Genomic DNA, 26,478 nt, shown 5'->3' on the forward strand with positions numbered 1-26,478 from the left:
TTATATTTGTAACAAAACAGAAAAACCCTACTACAGGCACATAAATACTACCAATGAATTAGATCATTTGGTCACTCTGAATAATTTCTTAGCTGTCACCCTATCGAATGTGTTAGCCACACTTTTGTTAAAAGTAAGCTTTAGTTAACGCTCAGTCACTGCATTATTGCTCTGACCACTGCAATTCCTTTTGCGAAAGCTATACTGGATGTGTGCATTACAATCAGTATGTCATCGTACCGCCTGACCCCCGGCCATCATTCCGTGTGCTACATTGCGTAATCTTATAACAGATTATGCTGTTACAAAATGAAAGGGAAATTTTACGCGCGGAGCATGAGAAGAACTTTTTTGGGTAGGCGCTCTTTAATTCGTCCACAGCAGTACTCCCCTCTGACCTGCCTCGGTGGCTCAGTGGCTAAGGCACTGCTGAGCGCGAGGTCGCGGGTTCGATTCCCGGCCGAAGCGGCCGCTTTTCTGATGGAGGCGAAAAGCAAAAACGCCCGTGTGTACAAAATTTCGACGCATGTTAAAGATCCCCAGGTGGTCAAAATTAATTCGAAGCCCTCCACTACGGCGCGCCTCATCGCCTGTGCTGGGTCGGCGCGTTAAACCCCACAATCAAATCAAATCAGTACTCCCCTCCGGATCGAGTAGCAGTAGAAGTAATGTAGCGAGTTGGGCAGTCAGTACAAGTGCACCTTCGAAAAAAAAACAGATCTGAAAGAGAAAAAACTGCAGAACAAGCAGAAAAGATGATCGCTCGGCGAATGGGACAGTGTGAGGTACCGGCCGTCCTTTCTGCACGTGTCATCTGCTTTATTACTGTTGCTGCTTCCAAGACAAGGTCGAGGACTGCAGTTTCTTGCCAAGAGATTAAGTGCGCACCTTAACAGTTTTCCCTGACATATCTGTTGTTATTTGTACTTGTAAAAAACGGAGCTTGTCCACGGTACTGTCCTCAAAAATGGTCGTGGGTAAGGGACATCGAAGCCACTTTTGGTCAGCATCAAGCGGTTTAGCCACTGAGCAGCTCCTGCGGTCAAATTTGTCAAATATTACAATTTGCAGGTGTCGGACCTTTTAAAGAAATTATGAAATGGAAAAGGTTTGCACACATCGGGCTTTCGCTGCTGCACACTGGAGCACTCCTGCAGCCATTAAAGTTGCAGCTAGGGAAGGGCAAAATCGTTTTATATCCCCTGCAAGCTGCGGAGAATGACATTTCCTTTGGTCAGCTTCCACTACGCTCGCGCTTCCAGCAGCAACAGACCATTGCTACATTGGTGCTCATTCATTTCCCTTGTTGTTACATAGAGCGTGATAGTGTTCAATTGTCTGGAGGGGGAAGTGAGCGAGCAGGTACGAAGTTGATGGTACGTGAAAGAAAAAAAAAGCCTGAATTGCATTGACTGTGCAATGTCAACAACAGAGGGTCGAACCGTTTCGGCATGAACCGGTAACCGTTATTTCTTTTTTCGGTTCAGTTCCGGTTCGGGTTCAGCGTGATCAAAAAATAACGGTTCGGGTTCGGGTTCAGTTCCGGCAAAAATACCGGTTCAGTTCCGGTTTTCGGTTCGGTTCGGTTCCGGTTCGACACCCTGATATATATATATATATATATATATATATATATATATATATATATATATATGCTGCACAGCGGATAATTTGCCGACCTCAACCTATTGATTTCGCCGCAAAAACTTCAGGTTGGGGATCTGGAACAAGTTGGAACATGCTCATTTTCCGGCCCTCTGCCGTAACCGCGAGCACCAGTGCTATACCGTGCTGACGAAGACAAAGGTTGTTTTTAACAAAATGATTGCATAATTTGCGAAATTGTGGAAGCATACCACACCATTAAGAGAGGCAGTAAATGTGTGGGCGAGGTTTTGGTTACTTGATTGGAATAAGAGATTAGGTTTCTGAATGAAGCGTAGTCATGACGTCGCCTGGTTTACTTTTCATGGCTCACAGTATGTCACGTTGTTTCAATACGATATGTGTTTTCCTTGATGAAGAACAGCAGTTGGTAGTCAGCGCTTGTCTGTCTTTCCTTGTGTTCGTGTGTGGTTACGATGTATTACGATATGAAGTTACACCAACTCGCCCAATCCACTACATTACTTATCGCACGCAGGAACGGCCACTGCCGACGTCATGCGTAACTTATAGAACCCTGTTACTATCTTCTACGCATCATTGGAATCAGCTGGAGGTACTACATAGAGCAGCTTTTCGCGTGATCACAGGCCTGCCTAAGCATTTTTGAACCTAGTAACTGCAGCGCTGGCCTACCTGCCCACACTCTGCGCTACTGCATGCTTCAGGGGCAGTACGTAAGGGCCACGAAGCATCCCTAAAATACAAAATAAAAGGTAGTGCCCTGCTCACCTGCACCAGGTGTACCATGTCCGACCTTCTGGCATTTCTAGAAGAGGTTGCTCTCTATGAGGTCAGTACCGTTGTTGACCCTACACGAACAGCCCGCAATATGGGCCTCCGACACCCGCAACGCCGTGTGGTCTTTGCCGGGAACCTCAATCGACGTACCGCACAACAGACACACTGAAATGGCCTTGGCTAGGCTACGGATACGCCACACACATGCGACGCACTCCCACCTGCTCACGGTATTTTCAAGACCCGGTGTAGCAGGTGTGGGTAGGCCTGTCCGTAGTCCGCATCCTAATCACATGCAACGCACTCGACACTACACGACACAAACGTTTCCCTGAACTCTACAAACGCCACATTCCGCTGCACCCGCCATACGTTTTATCCGACGAACCAAGGTTTTCTGTTAAACGTTGTGGTCTCTCTACCTCGCAATATGCATGACCCTAGCATTGCACAAGGCATGCACTCATGCACACTGCGAGGAACCACCGTGGGTTCGAGCTACTTGAGCACGCTCACGAAACCGAAACGCCGTCGCGCCAAATCAGTTGGAGCAGGGCAGGTGGAGTTGTTGGGTGTTGGGTGGTGTTGGGCAGGTGGTGGTGTTGGGCAGGTGGAGAAGGGGGCGACAACAGAATATGCCCAGGGTACGGAGGGAAGACGTTTATTTTATACTAACGTTCTAGACACATATTTTACAGACCCAATTACATAATTTACACTACAGGTACGTACTTCCCGTGAGGTGATAGGGGCGATGGGGCGCCACGCGCAGGTGTGCGCGCTTCGTCGGCGCAAAGCCAGTGGGCTCTTCGGTCAGGGCAAATTCCGGGGTGCGCGCACGTAGTGCGCGCGCGCATCGCCGTGCTGGCCAGATCGGCTCGCAGCAGCGAGGGAAAACGGGGCCCATTCGCGTACCGCACGGCGTGATCGTCGAGTGGTAGGTACGGCCTTACTATATGCAAGCGTAGGGGCCACAGGAGCAGCCTTAGGCACGGGCCGCAGCCGGAAGGGCTGGTGGGCTTTCGCCGGCGCAACAGAGTTGCAGCCGGCTGGTAAAGAAAGCGTCACATACCTTCGGCCAACGCCTTCGGCGTCCTGGAAGCGTCTCCCCGAACGGACCCCCGCGCAGGGCGCGCGTTCGCGTCCCGGCGAGAGTCGGGTTCGGGCATCGTTCCAACGGACCAATTAGGTGAGGTTAGCTCCGCTACCAGGGCGGAGCGCCCGCTGCGTGACAGTGTTTTATAGCCGAAACGGGCGCTGCAGCCTTCACCTCAGGCAGGAGTTAGAAGACGGCTCGGCTGTGCACAGTGGCGCCGAGACGAGCCGGCATTTCGGGGAGAGGGGGGAAAAGCGCCGCGCAACACCACAAACCCAGTGATCGCGCAATGGCTTGGGCGTCAGGATCCCCACAACGTGTTTTTAAGTTTTTGTCGGAGATAAAATTTTGCAGGTCTTGTCATATCACGCATAGTCACCATGGCCCTATACCCCAGTCATCTTCACTGTTTTTTGTTTAGTTTCACTTTTACATTTACTCCCACGTTTTGTTATTTAAAGCTCCATGACTCATTAAATAACTCGTTCTTTGGCGCTCTTTTCCCTTGTTCGTCTTTCGCCATTAAACATCAACCGTAATTATTATTATTGGAATCGACTTGTACAGTGTACACGGACGCAGATTGTGATGCGGGCAGAGGTGAAGAAGCATTGTCCTACCACATGCTTCGCTCAGCTACCAGGAAATCCAGCTTTGTGGCCGGTGCGCACGCAGACGAGGCGGCGTGATCAGCCCTCTTCAACCGTGTCATTCATGCACCCTGAGAACCTCAAGATCCTGCCGCAGACGAGGCAACCACGTCCTACCCGATGTATGACCCGGTGAAAACACAAAGAGGTAGTAAGAACTTCCGCAAAAAAGAATTGCTAGCCACCACTCAGACGCGCAACTCTTGCGGTACGCGATATACAGGAACTCTAGGTGCCACTGCAGAGGCTACATTCAAGCTTCGTCCTTACACCACACAAGCTCGAATGGCGGCAAAAGTACCAACTATGACGGAGACGATCAAAACATGCCTCTGCCTCTTTATTTTCCCACCTACGAGCCTAAGCCGCACAACCACTCGAACCACGCCCACATACTGTACCACTCAAGTGTCCAGACTGCGGCGTGGCTACACGCCCCACTCCGGCCCACCTGTTCCTGAACTGTCGGGCCCATTTTTCCCTCTGAAAACGTCACCTCCGGACGCTTCAGGTGTCGCAGCGAGCCCTGGATCCAGCCTGCATTAGGCTTACAGGGATCAGACAGCGTCGTGCTGGAGTCGCTCATCGCTTTCGTCAAGCGGACAGACTTCCCGAAGAGGCCGTAATTTCCTCCATCTCCTTCTCCCTGTCCAACTATTTAAGCCAACGTGGTTTCTTTCCAAAATAAAATATTTAACAGTAATCTTGCAAATGATTGATCTTCTCGCTGCTCGTCCCTCTCTCGGTAGAAACAATGAAGGCTGGTGATATAAAAAGTGGGTTGAGGAGAAATGGAGAGAGTGTGTTGAGGAAAAAAAGGAAGGGATGAAGCCAATCTATGGAGCCGAAAAATTCCCGGGCACCATCATGTGCGGGAGTCCATACGCGGCACAGTCTCTGGTTGCTCGGTCGACAAAAACGGCCTTGTGGACGTGGCTAGGCTGCTCCAAACGCTCTCCAACTGCTAACAGGAGGCATTGGGAGGGGGGGGGGGGGGTTCGAGTTTTGCGCGCACGTCCCGATGCGTCGTAGAGTGTGGGCCTACATTGGCGCAAATTTACCTTTTGGCGAGCAATGTGAAGGGAAGCAAAAGCTTATTATGCAGAGTTTGCAACTTGTACACGGATATAAACAGATGTTCTCCTGGTCACACGGAGTCATATCTATTGGTTTTGCTAATATTAAAAGAGTATTAGGGCACCGGATCCTTAAAAGGTAGATATGCCTGCCTCTGACGACTCATAGGAGGTAATACGGACAGCCCTCGTTACACTTTCTTCAGCCCACCCATCATTGCGGTCTACAAGAGTTTAATCTCGAGTATGCTTTCATCTACGATGAGTTATACATTACTAGATAACACAGTTGGTGTTTTTCTTTAAAATTAGTTCAAAATACAGACCAAGCATCACGGAGATCTGATCGTGTGCTTAATAGCAGTATCAAAAAAATCACAAAGTGGAGCCGGAATTTTGTCGTCAAACTAAGTGTCAATTGTTTAGGTCAAATACAAGCTACCTGAACAGCATTACGAAAGGCGTGCCTTATCTTCATCGCAGAGCATCGTGGGAAGAAAGGCGAAGTCCCTGTAAGCTTTCCAAAGGACGCAACAAAAGCCTCAAAGCTGTTCATTGCAGCGGGCCGGGAACTTGGCTATGGCAACGGTGACTACAATGGCGAAAAACCCGCGAGTAAGAAATATTACTCTTTTTCACACTATTTTATTTCAATTTTTTGGTGTGGGCTTCATCATCTTGTTACGTACAACATCCTCGCCTGTTGTAAGCATTGCAACATCGGCTTACCTGGCTACGTTAGGCCAATTTTGACGTGATTAAGATTATGACATTGCTGATAATACAAATAAATAAATCGAAAGAAATACATTAATTTTTATTACATTGTTATTCGCAATATTTGTACTAATTTTGTGTAAAATCACCTCGCAATACATTTATGGCCTAGGTACACAATTAAAATTTATCACATAGAGATGGTAGTAAGTATCAATACTTCTCAGACAACACAAGATCCCACTGCCGTGTGAGGGGGATAGTGATGACGCATTTATCATGCGCAACATTTTCAGTGAGATGCCTACATGATGCGACTAATTATACCAAGCCGTAACTTAACCATCCAAAACCGTTGCGTCTGACTTCATGAGTTTACACTGCAGCAGCACAAACATATGGGAAACTATGACGTTTACAGATAAGTACAGTTGTAGTTATGCCAGAAGGATTTAACACGTAGCTCTGAAAGCAAGGGCTAGCAAGCTCTTTTACCGTAAATGTATATAGGTGGTGATGTAGGAAACTGCAAAAACAATAGTACAACGAAAAGGAAGGATATTGCGCAGGTAATAACTCGCAAATTTTTCGCTAACTGCGAACCAATTCATAATGCCAGAGTCCGAGCGAAATAAATACGTTTCTATTCTGCACCTACGTTTTCTCCTGCCTATTTATGTGCTCCTTGGGTTCCTCGTGTTCCGTCACCCAGCTCACAAAACTCACTGCAATCAACGTAAGAAAGTTCATTTACAGGAATGTTTTCAGAACGCTTTAGAAAAGCACAAGAAAAAGTTCGGCTTTGCCTCTAATTTAATGCAATAAACGTCAGCAGGTGAAACGAAGGCAGGTCGGCAACCGAAAAAAACGAGGTTGTTTACCACAAGAAAGATCGCTCAATACTTATCAATTTAACACAAATGTGCACTCAGAAGGCACAAGCTTTTTCAAAAAAAGACCATGGGCCAATTCTATACTCCCTCGCTGTTTCTGTTTGGTCAATTTCTTTTTCAATTCTTCCTTGTCATAAATAAAGATAATGAAAAAACATAAGACAACTTTTTCACCAAACTAAATTGAAGTCATCGCGCTAAAGTTTTTTCGTGCGATGGCTCCACACCGAAATATGTTCTACGCCACTACTGTGCACCAATCGATGCTTGAATTAAAAATCTTCAACCGGACAGCTGGGAAGCACAAAGTTTTCGTAGAGCATGAGTAAAACCAATGTTCATGTGCTATGCCCACCATGCAACATAAAGAACTGAGTACCTAACGGGGAACGTGCATTTATCAAAATATGACGAGATTTACAAAACGATAATAATGCATTGAAAAGTATCCAGTAATTAAAACTGAAATTCCTTCAAATGCAGCCCCAGAACTTCAAAAGAAAGCTAGCATTATCATAAACTTTAAAATTGAGTGAAATTGCCCTGATGCGTGCTTCCAACTGTCAAATATTTCTTATCTACTGCCTTCGCTTCAATACTTGAATTAACGTCCATTGTCCCGCAAGCTACATTTTTCCTCTGTGTGAAATTTGGCTCCGTCGCTGTATATCTGTCTAGAGAATTTAATTTGTATTCTAAGCATTAGGACTTGTAAACATGTATTAAATACCACAAAAAAGTAACGTTTGCCCAGAAGCTAGCACGCTCAGCTACGGAGTGGTAGCTCTGTCGATGGGGTAGATGATACAAGAATCACCGCGGTGATTTAGTGAAAAGACGTAATTCGGGTGCAATTTCATTCCCGTGGCTCCTCTGGTACTGCCATTTCGCGCGATCCAAGTAATGCCCCCGCAATCACATTAAGTAAATAACCGAAACGGGATGTATAGGCCGACCACAGAATCCCGAGATTGTTCATATTGGTGCAGAATCACTATCATTCCACCTCTGTTGGTTTGCCAGAATATTCATGAACCCTGTTTCGAGGAGCCTCATTCGTGAATCCGCGCGTGTTTTACAGTTTATGCCTCCTTTCCGCAAGGGCTGATGCCCAGCATGCTGGAGATGCGTTGCTGTACGTTCGACGGCCGGAAGATAAGCCTAGCGTCGCCCTTTGAGACATGAAGTCGTCAACCGGTACCTGTAGCTGATGACCTTATTAGAAACGTGGTAAACTTAACTTGAAGGTTAGAAAGCGTTAAGCCTAAACGAGCAACGCCTGCGAAGATAGGCTGCTAAAGTTGCTTGGGATGTTAAGGCAACCTTAACATTCCAGACGACCTTAGCAGCCTGAGATAGCATGAGGCTGTCAGGCGGAAGATGTTTAGACGTTAGCTCTAACGTCACCCTTTGAGGCGTTACACTGTCAACCGGTGCCCATTTGGAAAAGTACTCATTGCACGTCACAATGGAGGTACCTTGTGACGTCGTAATATTGATAAGCGAAACGTTCGACCTAAGCCACCGCGTGCCCAACAGTTGCTTCTGTGAGCCTAGCAAGGGGATAAAGTCCGTAGTGGTGTATTGGACAACTCTTTCTTTGGACAAAGCTTTCTGTGTGCTGCACCAAACCTCAGGAAATCAATGACTCAATCAATTATTGAGAGGTAAAGCGATAGGAGTGTCGATTACATGAAATGTGCGCCCCTACCAGTAATGCTGCATGCGTACTCTTAAACCTATCGAAGCGGCACATGCCCACCCAGCAGCCCATACCTGCTGCAAGTAATTGGTAAAGGTTTCATAAATAGGCATGTATGCGACGCTTCCGCAAAAATCTACGTGGTTTGCGCGACCAGCCCACCTAACATTTTTGGCTTCGTTTTAGTATTCTCAATTTTAACAGCATAGCTGTTTAGGCCGAGCTTTGTCCGTCCATCGTACTAAAAAACCTCGAAGCCTGAAGAAAAAAAAATGTGGTTCTATATACTATGGGCTTGTCCTCAGGTGACCCAAGAAGGCCGTAAAATCGCGAATGACGAGCAGTGGGAGACCGTGATGCTCAGCTCTGACCCAAAAGGCCAACTCTGGGACGTCCAGTTGGCTGAAAACGCCACCAGGGCCCAAGGGCTGCTGGCCGCCGTTTAGGAAGGAGGACTTCTTACAAACAACTGGACAAAAATAAAGTTCTCTCTCTCTCTGAGGACGTCCTGGTCATCGAACCTGAGACCATTACGCTGTGCTAGTGGCAAACTAACCACTGGGACACCCCAAAAGCCCGTGGGGTATGGGGACAGTAGCGGCGGGGAACAATAGCACGGCAGCCAATTGCAAGAAAAAAAAAACGCTTTCCCTGGTAGAAATCGAACCTGCGTCCCTCGCGTTATAACACCGGCATCTATCCGATCAAGCCATCATCGCATCCCGGGCACACTGTATTTCCTTTGCGCTCGTAACGCGGGTGTTGGCCTTGGACTTGGCCGTGGGTTCTAGCGCGTGCTAACCCGTGTACACTTTGTGAGAGATGTGAAAGCCTGCGGACAAAACGATCTGGGCGTGCCACTCATGGAGAACTTTCAGCGGCAAGTTAAGGAATCCATGTAAGGTGCAACAGCCGGGTCAGACAGGGGCGCCAGCTCTGGTGATTCTCAGGAATACACCACTAGTGCAAGCTGCGCCAAATTTTTTGAATTCCATTTTTGTGCTTAGCTACCTCTTGTAGTTCTCCTTTTCTCGGGTATTCCCCGGAAACAAATTCTCCTAAGTAACTATCTCGCGATAGACACTGCAATACAATAGCGGCATCTTCTATCACTTATGCACACTACGTATTTTTTGCGTGAACCGCTGGTATGCTTGTCACGCTCTCAGTAGTCGTGAGCGCCATCCACCCACGACTTTCAAACTGGCCTAGGAGTACAGAGGCTCAAAGGCGTTAGGCGTGCGTTCTGTGGAATAAGTAGCAGCCCTCCACTGATGGCGCGGAAAGAGGAAAGCCCTGATAACGCCGCAAGCCATTTCCTGCAGTCATGCCGGCATTCGTTAGGGAGAGCAGGGTCACCGTCGTGTGGCTGCATAAAACAAAGACAAAAGCTCAAAAATAATTTTGTTATTATTAAAATAATAAAAATTATTTTTATTGACACCATGGTCTGCCTCAAAAGAATTTGGGTATTTTTAAGCCTTTAAGGATTTTACGCGAAAAGCTGCTCCAGGGATGCGCGCCTATCAGGCGCGCGTAGCTACTGTAAAGTGCGGTGGAGGGCTACGAATTATTGCATACTAGCTGGTTATTTTTACGTGCGCCAAAATATGAATCCGCTGGAGTTCTTGTTTTTAACCTCCAACCAGGAAACTGCCGTCACTGTGGAGAATTGAACTACCTTTCTCGAGCTCAGCAGAACAGCGTCTTGCCCACTCAGTCACAACGCCAGGTGCCTCAATGAAACTGAACTGAATTTTATATCCTAAGAATTCGTGTTTTTTGGGTCTCCAATGAGCACGCCTGTGATCTCTGCGTTTAAAATAAATATAATTGACTATGTAGCTCTGTGGGAGCTGTGGCCAGCGCCGTTAGGGCATGTTAAAGTATCTCAGGTGCTAAAATTTGCGTGGTAATGTCCCGCGAGACTTGATTTTTGTATTTGTTAACCATTTGCGCTTGTATTTTGTATTTATTATTTATGGCTGGCAGTTCAAGCTCCGCATAATGCTTAGAAGCACTACGTTTTACAAATACGCCGTGCGCGTTTGCTGCAAATTAGAGTTCTTGAGAAAGAACGACTGAATGTCTGAATATGATTGCCGAACTACAATTACTCAACATCACAGTGTACAAAATGCAATACTTCCAAAATGTGCGTTACGGGAACGTGTTTAAACTTACGCTGTGTTCTTTTTAGGCTTTTCGCGGATGCAAAGGAACGCAAAGAATGGAGAGCGCTGGAGCTCGAGCCGAGCATTTCTTACTAAAAGAGTTCTCAGCAGACCAAATCTTCACATTTCCCTTTTCTCACACGCCACAAGAGTAAGACATTCACTCATTCTGCGCTTCCTAATTCTCCTGTTCCACTTGAAACGGTGACTACAAAATATATCTTCTACACAAGAGTGTTTGTAGACACCTTTGCCTACTTAGTTTCTGTGCCACGTTGAGTTGCACTTCTTTGGGAGCAGTGTATGTTCATTTTTGCACCTAATTCTAGGACTCATTGTGTTTTATAGATTTTATTTGACAATAACGACGCCGTCGGTGTTCAGTTCCGGAAAAACAAAAAGACGGTAAACGTAAAGGCCATGCGGGAAGTAATTCTTTCTGCGGGAGCAGTCAGATCGCCGCAGCTTCTCATGCTGTCTGGCATTGGCCCAGCGGAGGACTTGAGACGCCTGAACGTAAGCACAAATACTTTATTCCGTTAATCAAAGAAATATATTAAATAAATGAATTGTTTCCTCAGGCCTGTTTGAATTAAATCCATTGACAGAAGAAAAGAGCTGTTCGAAGAAGACAGGCAGGGGTTTAAAGAAAAGTCTCTTTTTTAATGACAATTTATAGCGTTCCAGTATCAACGTAGTTGTCAGAAGGCACGACTGGGCAGTATAGCGATAAAACGATATCGCGATATTATCTTTAGTATTGCATAGGATAGTATAAATCTCTGCTCAGATCAATATTTTACTCAACTCGCATGCTGGGCCTCGTCACTCGCCAAATTAACACCTTTGTCACGCTGATTTGTCCATCTGGAGCGTTGTGTTGACGCCGTCCAGCGGCTATTTTTACGGTTTTCATCAAAGACGCAGCGAACTGCGCAACCTTGCGCCTTACTGGCCAACGTTTTTTGCATCTCTTGTCAGCCTGGGTAACGACATTTTATGCGAGGTACTGGGATTGCTGGGCATTTTACTTGCCATATGTGAGAAGTGTGAAACGTGCGGCACGCCGGAGACGGTACGCCGTCTTACGCGAGTTTCTAGGTTACTCGTCTGAAAGACAGAAACTGTCATCAGCACTGAGCAACCTCGACTTTCGGCGGTAATTTTCGGTGGAGAATATTTTACCTCACTGGCCTTCCCTGTCACCAGCTCACAAGGCGACTAAGGAACTCGTACGTCTCCTGCTGGCCACGAACTCAAACACGAGGCAATAGAGTGGAAGACTCGGGTGACAATCTCTGAGCTTAAACGTTTAGTGCATTAGCGCTGGGCATGCCTGTCTACTATCTGCTACAAACCTTTCTCTTTCTCTGCTTTTTCTTGTTTCCAATTTTTCCTTTCCCGCTTGCACAATAACAAACTAGAATCCCACCAGGTTACCGTTCCCGCCTTTCCTCTACCTCCTCCTCTCTTGCTTCCTCACTTGCCAAATTGTCCAGCAGGCTTTTAAAGTAGATCATTGTCATGTTGTCGGGGTCAAAAATGTGGGTCCAACGTAAGGGGAGGCCCATGTATTCCTAACAAAATTTAAATCCAACTTTACCCCTTCAACACTGTAACGAAGTCTGGGAAATCCCTCCAGTGCAAGCGTATTGCCTAGAACATCGCAGGAAAGCTCCTCTAGAACGACGAGAGCGTCCGCGGTTCTTTATTAGTACAACGCACCCACCGTAGCATGTCGCACGGGCCTTCTTCGTTGGACGCCTCCTCCGCCCCATAGAGGGCAGCGCTGACGATATCGTCATCGGTAAACTGGCCGGCGACAGGGCACCTTCGACAGCGCAACGTTGCTTCAACAGCGCACTGTTGCACCAACTGCGACAGCGCACTGTTGATGTCAACGGGTGGGTAGCAATGGCGACGGATGGCCCTCCGCGAAGGCAGAACCAATCGCTGGTCGCTGTCAGTCGAAAATCGCGTGAAAGCGGTTGAGACGGTGAGGATGCGTGCTCCGAAAATTCGTTTTTGTTGCGCCGTCGTTGACTTGCCTGTAGTACGAATTAACCGGCACGCGCGCAATTTTGCGTCGATTTAGCAAATGTGTGTTGCCATAGGGACACGTATAGGTCCGTGCAGAAGTAAACGGAGCTTGGGAGGGGTGGCCGAACTGCATCGCTGCGCCGCGTAGGAGCACCGATGGAAATGAAGGAGCGGCGTTCTGCGGATGCCTTTGCAGTGCCCCCGCCACCATACCTGATATGCTTCATCGCCGGTCTGCTGGCGTGTCAGGCCGGGTGAAACATTTTCCAAAGGGCAGTGTTGGGCTACGGTGGTGCTGATTACGTTGCCGCTCGCAGCCAGCAGCTGTGAACGAATCCGCCCCCTCAGGGTTCGCAAGAAATACGCGCACTCGGAAACGTCGCTTGTAGCGCTCCGGAAAGTCTTAAACTCTTGTTTACGAGCCGCATAGTAATGCTTATTTTAGCGGTTCCTGACAATTCGATGAAAAGCATTATAACGCGGTAGCGAAATATGCCTCAAGAATACAGAAAGCACCGCAGGAGTTATCATTTCTTGCATTGCATAGGCACGCCGCGAGGAACCAGAAAAAAATTACACCATCTTCCCATGTGGGAACGCTGAGGGGATGCAAAGCGGTGCAATCTGGATCAGCTACTCGCCGCTGGCGTTTCAAAGCGGCTTCTGGTTCTCGAAGCGAGCAATCCGCTGCTCGACGCTGCCGTTTAGGTTCGGCGTCGCGAGCACTCCTCTGTGCAGCCGTGTCTTCGGAGGTGCTTGCGGTTCTGACAGTGTGCTGGCTGGCGCTAGTTGAACGTGTGCCAGTCAGTAGTTCGCTGACGAAATCGTTGGCATCCATTTGCAGTCATCGGACGGCGCAGTACCGAAGAAGCAACTGAGCGGAGCGCGGACCGGGTTTATTTGCAGAGCAGAGGGAGTGGAGAGGAGGAGCAGCGCGCTTGCGCGTGATTGGGCAGCTGGTGTGGAGAGGGGAGACAAGGAGCAGCGGTCGTAGCGCACAGGTGGTGTGGAGAGGAGGAAGGGAGAGAGTGGTACTATCACAGGTGGTGTGGAGAGGAGGAGTGGTGCGGACCCCGGATGCCAGACGACGGAGGGTCGACGAAGAGATGCTTTGCATCTAAAACAAGCAATACTATGCCGCTCATAAACAATACTTTAATAATTGCACGTTTCGGAGCGCAAAAAGGCTTGTTTCCGAGGTTGCGGATTCGGTTACTGCTGCCGGCTGCCAGCGGCAGCGTAACCAGCGCCACCTTATAGTACAGCGCTGCCCTCTGGAAACTGTTACGCTTGGCCGTGGCCTCCGCGATTTGCTGCCGGCGGCGCGCCGTTGCTCCGGCCGTTCCAATCGCCCGGAGAGAGCGTAATTCCGAAGAGGCTGTTTCGCCGTTTTCCGCCGCACCGCGGCGCGCGTAGCCTAAGGTCATTTTCCCTGGCGCGGGCGGGTGCAGAGGACGAAAACTCGACCTTCGCAGCCTGTGTGGGACGCTTAATAAAAACGTTACCGCACACCAATGCAGGTGAAAGGTAGAATTAGTTACTGGTGCTTTGAATTTTTGACGTGGACTATACCCGGGGTGATGCATAAGTGAATTCATTGCACAGCAGTATTCCTTTTTGTAGTCACGCATGGTTCTAAAACACAACACGCTTTCCGGTTTTGTTTCTAAAAATCTCGTACATGTTGTTTGGAACGGCGCGCCGCCGGCAGCAAATCGCGGAGGCCACGGCTTGGCCATAGCCGGGTTAGAACGGCGGCGTGCGCGCGTTGATCAACACAGCGCGCGCCGCCGCTCTAGCCCGGCCGTGGATCCACCTGACAAGCCAGCAGAGCGGCGATGAACTTTATCAGATATGGTGGCGGGGCACAGCGAACGCAACCCGCATAACGCCGCTCCTTCATTTCCATTGCGCTTCTACGCGGCGCAACGATGCAATTAGGCCACCACTCCCGTGCTCCGTTTACTTCTGCGCGTTCATGTACATTTTTGAAGGGAGGGTGTGGGAATGACGAATTATCCGAATTTCCGAATTGACGGGGGCCGAATTAATGAGATTCTACTATAGTTCGGAGGCTTAGCGCTGCTGCTTCATTTATCGTATTTGTCTATTGCTTTGAACTGTTCCGGAAGTATCGGCTGTGTACTGCAGGGGAATGATATATCGCATTCCTTGGCAGATCACGGCTGTGCAAAATGGGACATACACGCTCTGATAGGTTTACAAAGGGCAAAGTAATAATTCGCCCAAACAGATAGTTTTAATTAACTGAAATGAGCCCATGCTTTCTTTTTATTGTAGGGCTCTCTTAAACTCGTCGACCAACCCGGGATATTTGCCACGGTTCTACCCAACACCCATCTAAGCGGCCGTACTGAAAAGTGGCTGGGATGTTGCAGGGAATTTGTTACGACGGCTCCTTCTGAACAGTTTAGGATAAGGAGTCGGAGGACCGACGCAGTACTTGTGATGGCCTCGCAATCCTAGACAAAAAAAAGGATTCAGGTGTGATCTAGCTCCCCAAGCGCTTAATAAACACATCATTACCGTAGTTTCAATAAATATTGCACCATCCCTACTGAAACGTTCCGTATATACGGAATTATGGGAATGCGGAGTAGATTCCTAGCATGACATAAAGCCGCCACAAAATAAGAAATATTTTTGAGAAGGGCATGAAAAATCAACAGTGCATACCTGTCAGAATATTTGGCCCCTGTTTTACGTCTGTATGATTACCAGAACCGCGAAATCATTGTCCGTATGAATTCCGTATATACAGATTATACGGAAATCATAAGGAGCGTGATTTTGATTACTATTGAAGATAAAAACACGAAAACTGTGCTAAACGTTCATATTGTGTGAACTCATATGATTCCCCTGTTTGTGGAACTAATACCTACTTTCATTTCGCTTCAGGGCGTAACACTCCGTATGGACTCCGTATTCCCATAATTCCGTATATATGGAACGTTTCAGTAGGGATAATAGTATTATTATTAGGGCAGCAATAGATGGGGAATATCGGCAAACTTTTTCGCAGTCTATTCACTCTCTGAGTGACCGAACCGAGAGCATAGGGGCGCGTGGATACGGAGGCGCTGCCTCCACTTCCCAGGAAGAGGACAAGTAGAACAGCGGCTGGCCACTTCCCTGTTGCTGTGCACGCGTTTCACGCCGTCCCTACGGGTCCAGTGACTCCGGTCGCCAGTTGTAGGTATCCTAATGTGGTGTGTGCAGTCAATCCCAATTCCTTTCCGTGTTCCTCCCCTCACAGAACAAAACAAGACGGGGAACAACACCCGCACCAGCAACACTATGGGAGGTTTACCGCCAATGAGATATAAATGAGTTCCCAGGATGTAAATATAGAAAAACAAACAATTAGTCGATTAATAAAAAACACCGAAAATGAATGAACATAACACAAAAAGGACACAAGAGCGCAACACGGAAGTCCGAAAGAGGACCTCAACTTCAACGCAAACAGCTTCTAGTGGCAGTATACGCATTGCAGAATTCCCGCAGTTTGTCTCCATTGCACAGTCCACCTCCACAGAAGCACACCCCGAAGAACAAGACCGCCCCGCAGATTTGAGGAAGAAAAAGGGCGGCCGATGTCATCACAGGTAGCAACCACACGCACAGCACCTTAAATTCCATTAGAAATAGCCAGCCACAAATTACCACCGACAGTCACAAAGACAGGCATTACCCCCCCTTCCCCCCAAGCAACACAAATCTCTTCAGAGCCCATTTCATTATGACGAGACGTCCGGCCTCTTCTCGCTCACAAACTTGACATGCTAGAGGAGGATCTGTATGGCCCAAGCAATTTCCAGAGCTTGTGGTAGATGTGGTGGGGCAAGTGGCATGCGGGAGACAAGCAGAAGTCGGGTTATAATAAGGGCTGTCCTAGTGCAAGCCCTGGGTTAATGGGTAACTCAAGAGGAAGATGTCCAGAAGAGCACCTGTTGTCGGAGAACAAGTCGATCCTGTGGAAATGGTGCGGGAAACGACTATGTCCGGTAATGATGTGGGTGAGCCGTATGGGTGGAGGAAAACACCGCGGTATAGCGAGCACGCTGTAAACCCAGCGAAACAACTCAGTGCTAGCGTTGTCAGTGTGCCATCGCTCCTGCCACTCTAACCGACCAGCCCTCAAAAGCCTCTCCCTTACGGTGTGCTTTGAAACACGCGCTGCTACCTCTTCACCTATGGTCGCCACACCTTTGTCAACGAAGTCCTGCAAGCTCATTTCCCCACCCTCGAGGGTCCAGAAACGGGAAAAAGAAAGACGGTAGTAGAAAAAACGAATAATCTATAGCTGTTCTGAATTTGCTGAATAGTGTCCGCAGAGTTGAAGTGGTTTGCGAGAGCAACAAGGATAAGCAGTGGGTATAGATGACGAAAGTGCTCGAGGGTGATTTATTTTGCAGGTAAAGAAATAGACGGAGCAACTGCTTCCACAGCATAGGAGCTTGTGGGAGGGTGTTGCGGATCTGGTAGCGTGACCGGTCATGGCGTCTGTTGGTCTGGAGTTGGAACAAACATTGGGGCCGAGTAGGGCGAAGAAAGAAACTTGATGCACAAAAATTTGCACATCTGGTGATACATGTAGGCACAGTAGGTTATGGGATAAGAATAATGCAAAGAAGGGACTGGGCGGCGGGCCTTGAGGGCTGCCTCTCACGTTTTGCGCCCGCACCTACCCAGCATAACCATTGTAGTGAACCACCCTGTGGTGTAAAAATGATTGGAGCAGGCTAAAAATGTTCTAAAGACACCGGTGTGTTCGTAAAATGTGCTGCAAATACGGGTGCCCGATGGAATCAATTGTCCCCCTGAAATCCAAAAGATATAAGAAGTGCGAATGATCACTTGCCGAGCACGAGGACACGGGTTCGATTCCCACAGCCACGGCGGCCGCTTTCCTGTTGGAGGAGAAAAGCGAAAACGTCCGTGTGTTCGATATTTTGGTGCACGTTAAAGATCGCCCTGGTGGTCAAAATTAATGCGGAACCCTCCCCTGTGGCGCGCCTCATCACCTGTGCAGCGTGAGCGCGTTAAACCTCATAATCGATCAATCAAACCAATGATCCTTAGTCACGCCAAGACTGAAGGCGCGTGACGCAGCGTTGAGGTGGTACTCTGGCTTCCTTTATTTGGTACAGGTTCATGTGCAGCAGGCCCGACTTGTGTAGACTCCCGACTCGTGCACTGAAATGTAATGCGTGCAGCCAGGCGCATGGCTACAAAGATGAAGGTCAGACGGCGACAAATTGCTTATATTTGTGGGAAACAGAAGGAGCTACAGCTGCCGAAGCCACCTCTCAAGAGAGAAAACGTGACAACTGACAAAGAGCGAAAAGCACATTTGAAGCGGTGTACGAATAACGTACGAGAAACTCCGTGTTGCGAACTTCCAAAAACAAAGCAAGGCGTGCGCACAGGACCGAGTCTTGAGTTTGCGATGGGGAGGGGCGAGTTGATCACGCGTTATTAAAGATCCCCCATGTGTCTTCCATTCATTTTTACGATGTTTTAGCATCTTCAAATGATATTCGCATCATTATCAAAACTTTTTAGTAGTACATCGCTATGTTGTAGTGACGCAATGCCGCCATCAATTGGAATAATCACATGCCAGTCTTGGTTCTCACCATGGATGACTGCAAAATATTATCGCTTTTAGAAGTGCCTTCTGCAGAAGTTTTATTGACGTCGTTTAAGTTAAAACTTTAAGCGCGAGTAAATAGGTTTATTCTCAGTGCGACTGAAATAATTTGCCCTTTGCAGCTTTCCCGCTTGCTTTCACGGCGCGGCTTTAGGTCATATATATTGACTTAATTTATTTTGATTCAGATATTTATTTCCGCAAGAAAGGACGAATTTGTCTTTTTCTAGATCAAAACTATTCAAAATCTTCCTGTGGGACGAAAGATGTACGACCATGTGATCGTTTTGGGAATACTTGGAATGGACATTCGAAACGAATCAAGCAAGGAGACGTTGCTTTCAACTTTAGAAAAGTACGCACACCACAGAACAGGTAAGAGTTTCGGATCCCCTAAAACATCGGTGGGCTCTAATCATGAAGGGAAACATTAGAGAGGTAATTTATTTACACACCGTAACATTTCTGGAACCAAATATTGATTTTTCAAAACTACAAATATCGTTAAAAGTTTATTAGTGTCCGAAACATCAAAGGGGCCATGCAGACAAAATACAAGTTTCTTTTATTAGAAAGGTTTAGTGTTTAAAATGCCCCCAGAGCTTGTCAGGCAGCAAACTATGCCGTATTCACTGAGAAAGTAATTAATTTAGGTTGAAATTTTGATTCTCCCGCAAACTCGTGTTTTTTCGGGACGTCTCCCATGAAGTCATGAGGGCGGGTATACAAGCGCCCTTTCATGGCGTCATTAGGCTCTGCGCCCTTGCTACCGTCAGGCCTCCCAGATGGCGCTACCATAGTCAGCCACAAACCGTTGTCCGTCTTTGCTTTGTCTTTGAGGGTATTTGCATATGGCTTGTTTTTGTTACGGTCGAAAGTAACCGTTTTGTGAAACATAGGTTATGCTTGACAAACAGGGCCACGTAAGACGACGTCGCTTACGCGAATCGGCCAGTGTCGTGTAAGACAACTCCAAAGCGTCGGGCTGCTGTGAGCTAAAACAAAGCTTAGTGCTCCCAATAGCAACAGCAGTGTGCATCGGTACTTCTATGTTTACGTGTATTGCCGTAAACTTCATTGTTTACCTCACCTTTCTTACTGCTGTAAAAGGAATATGCATTACATTTAAGCGCAAATAGCTCCTTCGGCAAGCTTATACGCCCTGCCTAATTTGTGTTTGCTTTTGCCGGCCTCAGCGAATCGCAGCGCAGGCTATATGGTATTATAAGTTCTGTTGCGAGAAATGAGCTAGTGGGTCGAATGGCCATTCTTTTTTTTCCTAATTATATAGCTTACTTGAGCGAACTGTGCTTGAAAAGTGGTGTCAGTATGATTGTAAGGAGGCAGTCTATCGAATGAACCAAACCTGTGCTTTGTCTCCATGGCCCTTTAAGTAACAATAGAAATACAATCGCATTGAAACAATTTTTAACGGCAGCAGAGTTTGCGTATCAGCTCTGTAACTGAGTCTTTTACTCTCTCTTTGTTGAGAACCCACAGTGAGACAGAGAGAGTACGAGCTGTTGGTGCATGTTGAGTTCTGGTGCGATCAGTGAAAAACTGCACGTGCGAACCCCAGAAATTAAGGGACGAGAACAATAATAGCACAGCGCTTCCAGTATCTTCATGTCTTTCGTATTGTGTCTATAATATTTAAGTAACAATTAAAACTTTGTCATCGTGATCGGGTCCCTCAGTGGCCACAAGGCGGTCGGCGCAATAATAACAGTGCACAAATATGCTCGGGACGTAACACAGTCACTTTTTAGCTCACAGCCTGCCTATTTAGAGAAGGTGTAATCCGTGCGACTCCCCGACAAAAATTTTCTTCCACCAATCTTTATTTGTTAAGCGTTTTGCTAGTGATATAAATCGACATCTACTTCAAAGCTGCGGAAGGTCAGTCCGTTGTAAATGCGCGGCCAGGAACCGCAGTCGTCACAATAGAAATTTAGCATTGCGGCAAAAACATCACCTCACGAAAAATTAGGTTTTTCGGACGGGTAATGTTCGCTGTGCCTAAAGGCGAGATTCGAGATCGCCGGAGTGAGCTTGCAATGTCTGGTAAGTTCTTCCTGCGTAGGGCAGCACTAAATGCAAAACTTTGTATGTCAACCAGATAGCCTGCTATAAAATTGATGACAATAAAAAGCAAGGTCCTGACGATTCATAAGGTATGCTAGTAGAGGCATAACACAAATAGAGCACGTGACACGCATTCTGAAATGACCGCCGTAACTTCCGTATGCAAGCTATAAAAGAGCAACTAAAGATAAGTGCATGCATTGAAATGCCATTTTATGAAGCTTAGAGAAGATAAACAAGCAGAAGAGAAACTAATAAAGCCACCGCAAAATGTTTGAACAACCGCACTTTTAAAATGGCTAAAATGTGTACGCTTTTGATCCATAGCCGACACTCAATCGCACGCAAGCGCACAGATGTTTGCTACCTCCGGACTTCAAGGCCGGCAGGTCGTTTAATCTCATCGAAATATTTTTTCCGTGGTTCTTGTTCCGGAAATTTCAAACTATAGACATCGATGCTATGTTTCGTTTATTTCTCAGGCATTAAGGTGAACAGCAGTACTTCGTTAAATTTCTTCAAAAACAAAAAGGAAAGCAACATCCATTAATAAAATAACCTCAGGGACAAAAGACAAAGCTATACATTTCAGAATCTTGTTCAAAGATTTTACTGGACTGAAGGCGAATACTCCCACCACCCTTGCGGAAATCCTACTCCGATACATAAAATTGTCAGAGAAACAGTTTTATACCCAATTTTAATAAAGTTTTCAATTATATCAGCCACATACCTAAATACAAACCAAACTCATGGTTTACAAACGCGCTGTGATCCCCTATTATTAATTTCCATTTGCGCCTGGCATCGCCGATGGCTAAGGTAACGGATGCTCAACTGATGATACCATACTTTGCAAACTCAACAAGCAGAAGCTGAGGAGTGCCTCGTTTGAAATTAAACGAAACACAAAGCACACCGAAAAAACAAGGGCAACCACACTTACGCCATGCATAACTTATGTTCGTCTTTACGAGCTTGTAGGCCCCGGGTGGGTGCCACTACAATTTGTTGAAGCTAGATATATATTTGCACAATTATTCTGTAACAAGGACATCTCCAAATGCCACGAACCGGTCGTTTTGTTAGTTCTATTTGCACGATACAATCACCGATTTAGTACGCCCATGAATCGCTGATTTATCTGCGACTTACGCAACACTTCAGCATGGTATCAAAAAAAAAAAAAGGTCTTGCTTACGCTTCGACTTGTGGAAGTGTTTTTATAGCGAATGTGTCTATGGCTAGGATCCAGAAAATTACCCCCAGCGACAGAGCGATGTAGACAAAAATCGCACGCGAGCGTGGCGCCACTTTGCGGCGCCTACTCAAAACTACACTATCGTAAAACTGCGCGTCACATACTCAAAGTGTGGGGAAAAATCATACAGTAATAAAAAAAATGGTCGTACGGCCTTCATATTTTAATAAAAAGCGCCTCATTTTGCCTCTAAAAATTGCCTTCCCAGCAATGCATTTTTGTTTAAAGATGAAGCCAACTTTAAGGAGACCGGTGTAAGCTTGGTCTTTGTGAGCCTGTTTTTCCGCACAGTGGGTTGCACAGCATGGCCATCTACGGACGCAGTATGATTACACAAAACGGCTCTAACTCTCCTGTTATCGAAACTATGCCTAAACAAAGTATACGAAATGTATGCGCCAATACGACAGTACCACTACCCCGAGGTTCAATTACTTGTCTTAATTAGTTCACAGCGAAGTTGCCAACGTTGCAAAACTAGTCTGTTGTAATATATGGCCATCTACAGAGGGAGAAATTGTTGTAATTGACAGTAATTGTGGTAAACGGCTGTAATTATTGCTGTATCTCAACTATCCGGAAACGAATCATACGGCAGCGTCGATGGGCCCCTCTCTCTCCTCCTGCTTGTGTTGTTCCATTATCCCTACGTCAGCAAGAGAGAAAGGGATGGTCGCCACCGGTGGAGGTATTTTGTTCCCTGAACAAACTGAATAAATCTGAGGAGCTAAACAACGGGGAACAGAAGAAACACGTAGACACAGACAAGGCGCTTTGTCTGTGCCTGCGTGTTTCTTCTGGTCCCCGTTGTTTAGGTCCTCTTCGGGTCCCCGTTGTTTAGCACCTCAAATTTATTCCGTATATTCAACCAACTAGCCCTGGTCAGGCTTTTGTTACTTAATATCCCGGAACAACGTCCGAGGATTGCCTTTCTTCGCGCCTCACCACTAGAAGTACGGAGGGGGGCGGAGGTTAAAACCCCCAGGTAGTTAGCGCACTGCTATTGGGGGAGGACTGGTTGAGGGAGACAAGCCGGTGACGAAATGCGCAAAATTCATTGAGTTTGTCCAGAGCTGCGGCTGCGAGTGGTCGCAAGCAAGGCCCACACTCATTTCTCGCCAACCGTGCAGCGTTTCGGCCCCTTCTTGACCTACGGGCCACGATCAGGGATCGTGTGGAGATGGCCTCCTCGTGCGCTGCGGCGCATTTTTATTTTAGCCCAGTTAGTATTTTGTCTCGTGCCGTCTTCAGTGTCTTCTATAAATTCCTTGTAAATACGTGTCAACAGACTTTTTTAAAGACGATAGTCTTTTTTGGGCTACTTAAACCCAGACATTTTGGTCTGTCTGTATGCCTGTCTGTCTCTCTGCATGTCTGTGACTGGGAACGCGGGAAATTTAAAATGTTTTAAGCAAACCTTTGGCGTCTTTACCTTGGGAGGAGCGCGACGCAAGAGGAACATGAGAAGTGAGCGGGAAAGCGAAGGGAGGCAAAAGTCGATAAAGACTATCGTCTTTTGACGACATTTGCAACAAAAGGAGCAGATACGCGGCCAATTTTTTCATCAGCTACTTACCTCATGTCGTCACCGGGCACCTCATCCCTCTCCACAGTGACACCGCTCTACTCGGACAACTAATTAAACTTTACAACCACAATTAGCTGCTAAGACGACTCTAACATTACACACCACCGCTTCACTGCTGAATTTTCTTCACGGTGTGGATGGGCGCTGATTTTTTTTAAGCCGAACTAACAACTTATGAACGTGTTAGTAGACTACTTGGCATTGTTTGTGGGTGCTATTTAGCATAATTTTTTGCAGGACCACTGACCTACCCGGCTGGTGCGGACTCCGTCGCCTTCGTGAACACTTCTCGTTCTAATATGTCATATCCTGACATGCAGCTTTTCCTGGTTACTCCTTACCCCAAACCCTTAGAATTGCCTGCATGTGGGAAAACAACTCCTCCCCAGGTAAGTTGTAACGCCATCACGATGAGCTATTCTATGGTTGAAGTATAAATTTTGATTACTGGCCCCGTAGACTGTGCCTCTGACAGATGCCAAAGCTAACGGGCTACTGAAAATGTTAAAGAACTACTTAATGTATAAATAAGGCCACCGTACTTTGTTGTGGCATGCTTCAGAGCAGGTGTTTAGCTCATGCGAGTCAAGCATAAAATTCGAATGACATTTGTTGTGACGAGATATTGTTTTCATGAGGGGAACTTTACAAAGGCGTGACCAATCTGAATAGTCGTTGCCACGTTTGACAAATCAACTCCAAGCAAAAAATTAAAGCGGGACAGAGTTTTCTCCTGACACAATCATATGACATTTAATGGAAAGGTGACGGGTGGAATATTGGCTACCCTGCCTCAATCGTACCCAAATCTTTGTTGCAAATCATGTTTTTAAATCCAAAAGCGCGGTAATAAACGCGATGTCACTAATTTAACAGAGACATTACATTTGACATAAAGTGACATTACGAAATGTACCAGTGACATTACGTCGTGACATTAGGCACTGAGACTCACATCGAGCCAACAAATTGCCAGGAGACCATATTAACCGACAGTGAGAAACACGGTAGCAGCTGACCCAGGGGCTTCGGCAGGATTTTATCTTGAGGAAGGCATAACCATTCCATTTAGGGGGAATATGGAGAGGGCAGAGGGAGAAGGCAAGGGCTGGTGTGGCTTGGAAAGGGGGGGGGGCAGTGGTTGGTGCAAGTGCCCCTTCTGAACCCTCCCTGCCCATGCCCATGCGCTGATCTAATAGTAAAATGGTGTGCAGAATTCTGGTCGTGGTTTGTGCTGGCATTGAAGCCACAGAAGACCGCATATACCGAACTCAATATCCCGACGTATTGTACGGAAACCACACTGAAATTTTGTACAAATCTTCTAAATACTTCACTTGTCAGGGTTCACGTACCGCTGCTACATCGCGAAGCAATACTTCAGAATCTGCAAGCGATGTCTTCTGGCTTAGATTCCCCGTGTAACCACATCCGAGTTCTTTTTGGCGCGGTGTTTCCAAGACTCCCGCGCACTCAGCGGGCTAATTGACGGCGTACTTCTTGAAACCACCAACCGCCGTATCTCATTTTGTTGCGACGGAGCGCACCATGTTAATAAAATCTCGCACCCTTCTCCCCGTCTGTCGACGACAATGGTGGAACGGGAAGCGTTCTCTTGATACATTCTCTAATTGCAGCCCACACTGCGAGTATATGCTAGTTTGGAGGTACGCTCCACTTTTCTAGAATGTCCATAGCAACTTTCGGGTGTGGACATCGTAGGCCTAACGTTTGGGTTTGGGGTGTACGGCGCGAATCGGTACCTGCTGCTTGGCCTTCGCTTAGGCCATGTCGAAATGAAGCAATCGGATAGACGCCGGCTTCCCAACGCGAGTAATCCAGGTTCGATTCCGGCCACCGGAAGCGTCTTTGGTTTTCCACTTCACCCACGATCATTCAACCGCATCGTCAGAGAAAGTTGGCTTTCCTGCAGGGCGTATTGGCGTACAACATCAGTGAGGACAATAAAGCTTCGCTTTAAAAATCCCACCTAAGTGGACTCGCAACAGCTGGAGCGGCAAATGCCTTTCCCTTTCACGCAGCAGCTGCGCGCTTTTTCTCTTTCCGTAGCAATAACGAACGTAAAGAAAGGGACATAGCCCCACGAGCAACACCAATACAAAGTGCGAATAATTCCACTGGTTCCAAGACAGCACAGCCCCAGCCTCTGGTGTCTTCCAACGAATAGATCTAGAAAAGGCTAGCAGGCATACCTGTGCATATGAAACCAAATGTTACCTGCTGCTGTTGGTGACGCTGCGTGCTCGCAGTGTCCTGACTTCTGCTATTTAACTTTAAAAGAGCGTGTAGAACTAGCGCACCTAAACCGAGCTCTCAGCAGATGGGGATTGCCGCAGCCGAGTGACGCAGTCACAGCTTTTTACAACCCGCCAAGTGCACACATTAAAAAAATACTGCTGGTCACTTTTAATTTGAAAAATTTAGGCAGTCGTGTCACTGTTTTCCTTTTTCAGCTATGTACCAAAAGACGCCATGCGATATTGAGAAGAAATTTTCTTTTTATAATTGCACCGGTGCTCCTCCGACCAAGTTCAAGCGGCTTCGTCAAGCTGAAGAGCACAAATCCGTTCGATCACCCTATCATTGATCCTCAGCTACTTTCTGATAGTAAAGACTTCGAAACTGTGATAGAAGGTAAGCTGCATTGTCGAAAGCAGATATTTCACATTGGCTGTGCTTCTCACTTTCTATGAAAAGTGCAGCTCAAGAGGGGCAACAAAGCAGAAAAAAAGAGGCCGGGCTCTTGCATGTTTATAAGAGCACAAAATTAGCAGCCTTTAGTTGCAATAATGGGAATTTGAGATCTATAATTGTTCTTCCATCTCGCAGATTGTTTTCGCCTAATGTATCATCGGTCAATTTTAAGTCTGTTCTCCTGATTGTTTCTTTCTAAGCAGCCTCTGCTTCGCAGTCATTGTTTTACTTTTTGTTAACTAAAGCAAATATGCATATGACTTGGCTAAAAAAATGCTCTACTGCGAAATTAGTACTGTTCGTAGTGTTAGTGTTCGGAAAATGTTTAGTCTACTTGTGCATCAGCTCGTGCGGTTCCCTTCTAAACAAGCGGCTCCAGCCCCTACTTTCGATTG

At 46.9% G+C, this 26,478-nt stretch overlaps 1 protein-coding gene across 1 annotated transcript in view; it reads left to right on the forward strand.

Moving 5' to 3' along the window:
- LOC144169091 (alcohol dehydrogenase [acceptor]-like) overlaps positions 1 to 26,478 on the forward strand; it is a 94,096-nt gene that overhangs the window by 49,979 nt on the left and 17,639 nt on the right. The window contains exons 4-9 of the mRNA XM_077698099.1: positions 5,712 to 5,843; positions 10,741 to 10,865; positions 11,063 to 11,230; positions 18,665 to 18,809; positions 23,606 to 23,757; positions 25,843 to 26,023. Of these exons, the coding sequence (XP_077554225.1) occupies positions 5,712 to 5,843; positions 10,741 to 10,865; positions 11,063 to 11,230; positions 18,665 to 18,809; positions 23,606 to 23,757; positions 25,843 to 26,023 (903 nt within the window). The remainder of the gene's footprint in view (positions 1 to 5,711; positions 5,844 to 10,740; positions 10,866 to 11,062; positions 11,231 to 18,664; positions 18,810 to 23,605; positions 23,758 to 25,842; positions 26,024 to 26,478) is intronic.

This window comes from Haemaphysalis longicornis, unplaced genomic scaffold (genome assembly GCF_048455015.1).
Source record: "Haemaphysalis longicornis isolate Haplotype H1 unplaced genomic scaffold, Haemaphysalis longicornis Haplotype H1 scaffold_2, whole genome shotgun sequence".
NCBI classification, from domain to species: domain Eukaryota; kingdom Metazoa; phylum Arthropoda; class Arachnida; order Ixodida; family Ixodidae; genus Haemaphysalis; species Haemaphysalis longicornis.